The sequence below is a fragment of the Otolemur garnettii genome, unplaced genomic scaffold, assembly GCF_000181295.1.
Source record: "Otolemur garnettii isolate 467f Iridium unplaced genomic scaffold, OtoGar3 scaffold00079, whole genome shotgun sequence".
Lineage (NCBI taxonomy): Eukaryota > Metazoa > Chordata > Mammalia > Primates > Galagidae > Otolemur > Otolemur garnettii.
This window is the reverse complement of record NW_003852474.1, coordinates 2894971-2904090: the sequence shown is the minus strand read 5'-3', so window position 1 is coordinate 2904090 and position 9120 is coordinate 2894971. Positions and strand designations below refer to the sequence as shown.

Sequence of the window (9120 nt, the reverse complement as noted above, 5' to 3'; positions counted from 1 at the left end):
TTTTAAAGAAGTTTTATTTTATTAATTTTTTTTTTTTTTTTTTGACACAAGAGTCTCTGTCGCCTGGGTACAGTCCTGTGGAATCATAGCTCAGAGTCAATGTCAAGCTCTTAGGCTCAAGCCTGTCTTGCCTAAGAAATGCGGTCTCAAACTCCTGAGCTCAAGCAATCCACCCATCTTGGCCTCCCAGAGTGCTAGGATTCCAGGCGTGAGCCACCACACCCAGCCAATTAGTGCACTTTTGATAAACCACCCAAGGTTCAGCCATCTTTGGTCCAATGTTCCCTGAAAATCTATTATCTGTGGGACTCATTAAGCTTTGTGTTTTTCCTAAGCTAAAGATTTTCATATTGATCCACCAAGTTCTGCAGTTCCAGGTATGCTTTATAAGAATCCCATAAACATGGAGGAAGGGGGATCAATTTTCTAGGGCCTACACCATTCAGAATTTAACTTATACACACTGGAGGGGGAAGAGAGAGAGAGAAAGCAATAAAAGAGACAGGAATATGGAAAGAAGGTATGAACAACACAGGAAAAAGAAACAACAATCATGCCAATTTATATTCCTGCCACAACTTCCAGTGCAAGTCAGAGTGAGATGGAAGATGAAAATAAACCCTTCCTGTTAGATGTATCTATATATAACATATTTGTAGCATTTCAAGAATAATAACAAAATAAATGCACACCTGTGGATCCACCACTCACAGGCCAAGAACACTGGGATGTTCTCAGCATCTCTCTCTCTTTCCTCTCAAGAGTATTTACTATCCTGAATTTTGTGTTTATAATTCTCTTGCTTTTCTTTACTACAAAGGATAAACTTTTTTTTTTTTTTTTTTGCAGTTTTTGGCTGGGGCTGGGTTTGAACCTGCCACCTCTGGCATATGGGGCCAGTGCCCTACTCCTTTGAGCTACAGGCACTGCCCATGGATAAACTCTTAAACAATATCCTACTTAGTTTTGTCCAGTTTTGAACTTGATACAAATGTGTGTAGGTATCTGTGACTTCCCATTCTTTGCTCCCCTTGGGAAACTCATACATAATCACGTGTAGCTGAGGCTCATTCATTGCCATTGCCATGTGCTACTCTCTCGACCATCCATCCGTCCTCCCATTATAGACAGGTTATTTTTGTTATCAAAAAAACATCTTGCTAGGAACATTCTTAGAAATGTCTCCTGGTGCACTGTGCAAGACTTCTGCGAGGTATTTACTTAGGAATGTAACTGATAGATTGTGGATGAATGCATCTTAAGATCGGTAGGTCATTGACAAGGTGTTTAATTTCATGAGGGGTGTACCAATCTGCACTTCTGTCAGTAACATCTATCAGTTCCTGCTACTCCAGTTCTCAACAGTTGGTGTTAATCCAACATTTTGACTCTCCTGAAGTTTATTTTACAAGCTGACTTTAGATCCAAACCCTTACATTAGACACGACTCCATTCTAGGATGCCTGATGCCTATCACTTAACAGGTGACTAATAAATGAGAAAAAAAAAAAGAAAGGAATCTACACTTTAGCCATTTGGTAAACTACTTATGTTTTTCCATATTTTAAATGATTATCAGCACTTTCCAATTTTTCATTCTGTCTCCAAGTTATGGAGTGTCAACCGATAGCAGAATATTTGTTCCCAAACTCAAACGCTATCCAAGAAATTTAGGGCAGTAATGTTGCCTATAGGGGTGGTATATGTACTACACTTGCATTAAATAGGGATATATTCTGAGAAACCTGTCCATGTGTGATTTTGTCACTGTGCATCACAGTGCAGCGTTTCTCATAGTGCACATCATATACTTGATCTTAGCCAAAGGTGGAGAAGTGGTGTGTAAGTATACACATCATATAGTATACTTAAAACACAAACCTAGTTGTGTACACCTAGGCTATATGGCCTATTGCTCCTAGGCCACAAACCTGTTCAGCATGTTATTGTACAGGGTACTGTAGGTAATTATAACACAGTGGTATTTATGTACCTTAATACAGAAAAGGTATTACAACGATATGACAGAAGAGATTTTTAAAAGGTACACCTGCCATGAGTAGAGCTTAAAGGACTAGAGATTGCTCTAGGTGAGTCAGTGAGTGAGTAGCAAGAGAATGTGAAGACCTAGGGTGCTACTAAGGTGACCAGACATCTTGCTTTTGGCAGGATAGTTCCAATTTTTAACAATTTGTCCCACATCCTGCGGCATTTTAAAAAAGTCCCAATTTTTGGAAAGAATGCATGACAAGCTAGGGAACGGCAGGAGAACAGGAAGGGAATATACGGTTTTCAGCTGCCATGTGGCTACTTCGCCAGGATATGAGTTTTATATTATTTTTGTTAATTTTATAATGTTAAACTTGAATAATAACAAATAATTGTGGAGAACTGATTATCGACAACTGCTTATCCAAGTTCGCATTGTTGATCAGTTGTTAGAATTCGACCACCATTGTTTGGACTTAATGAACAATAGCATTTTTTGGCATTGGCAACCATGAAAACATTTTGTAACTGTCTCTCAAACAATACACATCGTACTGTGTGCTAGTGCTAGTTAAACAAGTGATGTCAACAAATCAGCTATTCAGATAATTTAGGTAAGTAATTTGTTTATTTATTTCATGAATTTAGCAGACAGTACTCATATTATTTATATTTTATAGTGTGGCAAAAAGTCTAGCGCCGGCCTTGAAAGTGACAATTATGACTTACGAGGTATCATTATTAAAAAAATATATTGATAAGGAAAAGGTTAGCTCTTGGGCATCAGCAAAAATCACAATAGAGAACAAATGGTTAGAAATATTTCATCATTTTGAAACAAATCATGTTCCATACAATAATGCACTAAAAATTGTGGGATACGTGCTGTCCTTACCAGGAACTAATGCTGTGACTGAACACATTTTTTTCTACGGTAAACAAAGTGTGGACATCAGAAAAATCATAATTAAGTGTTGAGATTTTGAAAGCCATTTTATGTGTGAAATACAATTTAACAAATTCTTGTGAAAAATTTCATGATCTTTTAAACAACAACAGCAATCTACTAAAAAAATTCACTCAAATGAGAAATATGCCAAACAGTAAAATAATACTATACATAATTTTTAAAAATGTATTATATTTGTAAATTGTACTTATGTTGAAATTAAAAAATATATTACAATACTATTTTTGCATTCTATGAAAATTTGTGTTGATCCATATAGATCAAATTTTTAATTAAGAACCACCCCCACCCCACCCCTCTCCCCCCACCTCTCACCCCCCACCCCACCTCCGTCAATGGTGTCCCGCTTTACCAATGTTAAAATCTGGTCACCTTATACTAGGCATTACTTTGGGCTTAAAAATACTGTGCACTAGGCTACACTAAATTTAAAAATTATTTCTTTCTTTAATAATAAGTTAACCTTAGCACACTGTACCTTTTTTACTTGATAAACTTTTGTTTTAAATTTTTTGACTTTTATAATAACTTAAAGCACACATTGTGCAATTGTATATAAATATTTTCTTTATATCTTCCACTCTAAGCTTTTTTCTATATTTAAAACTTATTTTTTACTTTTTCAACTTGTTTGTAAAAATGAAGATGCAAACACACAACTATGCCTAAACCTACCAGAGCTATCTTCATCACTGTCACTGTGTTCCACTTCCACATCTTCGTGCAGACATCTGGTCCCACTGGAAGATCTACAGGGGCAATAATGAGCATCTTTGAGATAACTCCTGAAGGACCTGCCTGAGGCTCTTTCACAGTTAACTTTTGTTTTTTATAAGTAGCATGCTCTAAAATAATGTTAAAAGTGTAGTATGTAAATACATGAACCAATAACAGTTGTTTATTATCAGCATCGAGTATTATGTACTATATGTAACAGACTTTTACTATACGTGCTAGACTTTTACAACACAAGCGACGCGGTAGTTTTGTTCATACCGGCATCACCACAAACATGTGAGCAAGGCAGTGTTTGTCCTCTTTGGTACAGTTTAGCCTGTGCATTATACAGTTAAGGACGACACGAGCCTGAGTGCCAGGGAACCTAGCGCGGTTTGACAGCTCTCAGAGAAGGATCTTGACCTGGATCCAAAAAAATGCGGAAGGTTAAGAGGAGAAAACCAAGGCTTGGAGCATGAGGACCCGTCGGAGGTGAGCGTCTGTACTGGAGAATCCAGATGTCCGCAGAGAAGGGAGGGAGGTAGGGAGACCCAGCCAAGGTTCCGAAAGCCGACAGCGGTGCAGCCGCAGGCGTGGGAAGGAAGGGGTGGTTAAAGAGTCACGTGGGAGGGAGTACCAGGCGACTAGAACAACAGAACCCAAGACTAGAAAAAGAAGAAATAGACCAAAGACCTACAACTCTGCTCCCTCGCAGGTGGACTCCCACCAGGGGGTGGAGTCTAACAGGGTCCCGCAGCGCTGCAGGACGCGCCCCCGGATCCTAAAGCTTTTGCTCCCGACAGCCTCCGGGACCCGGCGGCCGTCAGCGCCTGCGCAGTCCCCGGACCCCGCCCCCTTTCCCCCACTGGCCCGGTTTCCCATAGTCAACATGGCGGCTCCCTGTGTGTCTTATGGCGGAGCAGTTTCCTACCGGCTCTTTCTTGGGGGTAAGGTTAGCCTTGCCCGGAACCACGCACTCTGGAAAATCGCGGTAGCTGAGTTTCAGACATGTACCAGATCCCAGGTAAGGCCCAGGAAAACTGGAAGTAGAGGTCTGTGTAGCGCGGGGATGTAAAAGCCGGCACCGCCACCTTCCCTCGATGTTTGCTGTGCCCTGAGCCGGGGACCCTTGGGGTCTTAGGTATTTAATAGCTTTCTGAGGTTGGGAGGGAGGAGGTGGGTTTTGGCATTCAGAGTCCTCGCTAGAGCTTCTTTCTCGGTTTTTGCGGAAACACTGATGCAACAGGGCAAAAGAAGTCTTTTTAAGCGATTTGGGGGTTCTCAGTTGCGACCCTTACTAGCTTGCTTTCCCCTGCATACCAGTCTTGTAGTATGCAAGTTGCATATTAATACCTTGACACAGTTGCACGTGTCTGTGTTTCAAGTTCGGGACAGAGGAGTAGTCTTACTTGTGAATGGCCAGATTTTTCACATTGTATTCTTATGGATATCAGTGTACTGTGAAATTTACACAGGAAAATACAGAAAAACAGAGAAAATGTCTAATTCAGACTAGAGTGGTAAAGGCTAGAGTCATGGCCCCGCACAACTTCCCAGAGAAGATAATAGTAAAGAGCAAATTTCAGCAGCAGTTAGGAGTTACATGAAAAAAGAGAGGTATTCTGTTCTTTCAAGATGTAACAAGTACATAAAGATAGAGAGATGTAGGGTAATTGTGGGTAATAGGCATAGGGTTATATGTGGTTATAGCATAGGGTTTGGGCGAGAGAGTGGTAAAAAACAGGCTCGGAAGTTTGGCAGGGGTCAGAGTATGATCTGTTTTGGTATGCTAAAGTAGTTGAATTTTTTTTACCTGTCACCGGTGAAAACATAGTGTTGACATTATTATAAGCAGTTGACGTTTCCTTTCCCTGGTGTACTACAAAGGTTACCCATGAATTATTAAATTCTCTATCAATATAACTTAATATAGGAATACTAGTTTCTGTAACGTTTATGATTTTTATAATAAAAAATAGTGGGCCAGTTGCTATTTTGAAAAATATTGCTACAAAACAGGATGTCTTCCTAATTTTTATTTTTTACTAAGCACTTTCTTAGTGCTTAAGTGTTCAGTTTTTACTGAGCTGATATGCCTTTATGTCAACCAGAACCTGTTCAGTGGCATTTAACATTTGATAGCCTAAATTTTACATGTTTGGGTTTGACTGTAAACACATTCCTGTCTCTTTCTTAAAAAAGAAAGTATCTGTTCTATTTATCTCTCATGGATTCCTGAAGGTAATAATACACCATATTTATCACAGCATTCCATTGGTGTACAGTAGGGTCTTAATAAATGTGGTTGGTAAATGAGTAAAACCACTTTGAAAAACAAATTTTAAAATTGACTTGCATTTTTATCGGATGCTTTATACAGCTCTATAAATTACTTATGCCCCTCCAATAATTTTTGAATATATATTCCAATCTCTGTTTGGTAGGGTAAGTTCCCTTTGAGATCTAATCCTGTCCTTGGCAGGACAGAATTTAATGTGTTCCTCATTGGTTTAATTATGGAAAATATCTCTACAGTAAAATTTGTATTTCCTTATGTAGCAATTTAAAAATTTCTTGTGTAAAGAGAGCTTGATAATAGATGCCACTATCATTTCAACCTGTTTTCCTTAGAAAACAAGTAAACTTTGTTGTACTGTGCTTCATTGTTGTAATAAGGATGATGACTGTATTAGCAACAGACCTTTGTTATCTCACAGATTTTTTAAAAATTTTAATAGAATAGGGGATACAAGTTGAATTCTGTTACATATATGCAGGGTGTCCATAAAGTTCGTATGTGATTTTATGAACACAAACTTCATGTCCACCTTATATACTGTATAGTGGCAAAGTCTGGGCTTTTGGTGTACCTATCACCTGAGTAGTATGTAGTATACTTTCTGAGTTACTTAACTTAGAATAATGGCCTCCAGTTCATCCAGCTTGCTGCAAAAGACATTATTTCATTCTTTCCTATAGCTGAGTAGTACTCCACGGTGTACATATACCACATTTTCTTCATCTACTCATCATATGGGCACTTAAGTTGATTCTGCTTCTTTGCGATTGTGAATTGTGCTGCAATAAATAAGCATATAAGAACAGTGTCTCATAGTTTTTGTAGGTCATGTTCCTAGGCAAACTTTTCCGGGTCTTTTTGGTCCTGATCTCATAAGGCAGCAGTCTAAGTGTTGGCTGGGGTGCAGTCATCTCAAAGACTGATAGGAGAAAGTCTACTGTAGTGAGAGCTTGACTAGCCTGTCCCAGTAAGTTTTTATAGTTGATTTATTTTAATAAATAAACTGCTGGCTGTTGGCCAGAGTCCTTCCTGACCTCCTACAGCATGGCCATCTCTGTAGGGAAGTTCATCACATCTAGCATCAGGTTGATCTAGAGAAGATAAGCAAGAGGGAAAACCAGTGTTTTTGTAACCTAATTTCTAATTGTGTTCTGCTCACCCAAAGCAAATCATTAGGTCCAGCCTTCCCTCAGGGGAGAAATTGAACACCAGGCAGAATCTCAGGGAAGCTATCTTAGAAGTTGCTTGCACCCATGGAAGACCCACATATACTTCTTTTGTTATTTATCTCTGTGTTTCATGTGTTTAGGTCTTTCCCCTACAGTTGGTTTGTAAAACCTCTTGTGGAGAAAAAGAACATAAACTTTGCTATCCCCACTGTGGTGCCTAGCACAGTATCTGCAAATAGTTCATAGATAATTATGAACTTTGTTTCTTGAATTAAACATGTGAAGAGTTCTTGTGTGGGTGCAGACATGTGTGCACATGTGAACGCCTGCTATGTTACTCTTTTTGTCAGATAGGATTAGTAACTTAAAACTATATCTTTACCAGGGCAGCGTCTGTGGCTCAAAGGAGTAGGGCACCAGCCCCATATGCTGGAGGTGGCGGGTTCAAACCCAGCCCTGGCCAAAAACTGCAAAAAACAAAACAAAACAAAAAAAAAAAACTGTATCTTTACCATGTTTTGTTTCCTTATCTCATTATCGCCATATTCTCAGTTTAACCTCATTCAATTCTGCTTTGCAATTATTTATGATAAAATTTAGTATAGAGCCTGGTCCATAATAGTTAACTCAGATTTGTTAACTGAACATATATAATAATTTGCTTTTTAGAATTTTGTTATGAGAAATCAAGTTTATACAAAAGTAGAATAATAGAATTAAATCCATGGATCTGTCAACCACCTTCGACAGTTATGAATGTTATGCCGTTCTTGTTTCATTTCTCTTCCCCCAAAATCATTTAATATAAATCTCAGACATTCTATTTTATTTATAGATACTTGAATATGCATCTCTAACTGATAAAGATTTTTAAAAAATAGCTTTCATGCTACCGCCATATCTAAGAGAATGAACAATAATTTCTCTCTCTCTCTCTCTTTCTCTTTCCTTCCTTTCTCCCTTCCTCCCTTCATCCCTTGCCTCTGCTTCCCAAGTAGCTGGGACTATAGGTACCTACTCCTATTTTTTTAGTAGAGATGGGGTCTCCCTCTTACTCAGTCTGTCCTGAGCTCAACTAATCTACCTACCTGGGATTATAGGCATGAGCTACTGCACCCAGCCAAACAATAATTTCTTAATATCTATTACCTATTCCATCTTAAAATTTCCCTGATTGTCCCAGTAACTGTTTTGGGGGGAGGGGGTTGTTATTTTTTGAGACTGAGTCTCACTTTGGTGCTCTGGGTAGAGTGCCAATGGTGTCATAGCTCACAGCAACCTCAAACTCTGGGGCTCAAGAGATCCTCTTACCTCAGCCTCCTGAGTAGATGGGACTACCTGCACCTGCGACAGTGCCTGGGTAGTTTTTCTGTTTTTAGTAGAGATGGGATCTCGCTCTTGCTTAGGCTGTTGTTGAACTCCTGAGCTCAGGCAATCCACCTGCTTCAGTCTCCCATAGTCCTAGGATTACAGGTGTGAGTCACCACGCCCAGCCTGTCCCAGTAAGTTTTTATAGTTGATTTATTTTAATTGACATTCAGGCAAAGTCTTTACATTTTATTGGGTTGGTAAGTATGTTAAGTCTCTTCATTTATAGTAAATTATAGAATGAATATAAATGGTGAATTTTGCTGAAATAATATGGCGGATTTTCTTGTTTATTTAACCTGGCATCTATTTCCCCTTCATGAGCAGCACTCCAGTTTGCTCAGGAATTAGGTCTTTCCCAGAAGACTTACAGTCTAGAATAATCTGGGGCACCTGACCCAAGGTATCCCTATCAGAGGTTTCTTTCCCTGAAATCCTGAGCATAGAGCCAAGACTGTTGGAATACCATTTTATCTTAATGGCCACATTCTGATTGAACCTGTTATGGATCATTAGAATTCCTGTTTTTTAGCTGCCAGAGATTCCTGTGGCTCTACTTGCTTTCAGGTATAGTTCTGTGATCTCTTTTTCTTTTTTTTTTTTTTTTT

The 9120-nt window shown here is 39.0% G+C and overlaps 1 protein-coding gene across 1 annotated transcript in view; it reads left to right on the top strand.

Annotated features, from left to right (window-relative positions):
- Positions 1-4507: 4507 nt before the first annotated feature.
- MRPS9 (mitochondrial ribosomal protein S9) overlaps positions 4508-9120 on the top strand; it is a 59563-nt gene continuing 54950 nt past the window's right edge. Inside the window, exon 1 of the mRNA XM_003794319.3 lies at positions 4508-4700. Within this exon, the coding sequence (XP_003794367.1) occupies positions 4566-4700 (135 nt within the window). The 5' untranslated portion in view covers positions 4508-4565. The remainder of the gene's footprint in view (positions 4701-9120) is intronic.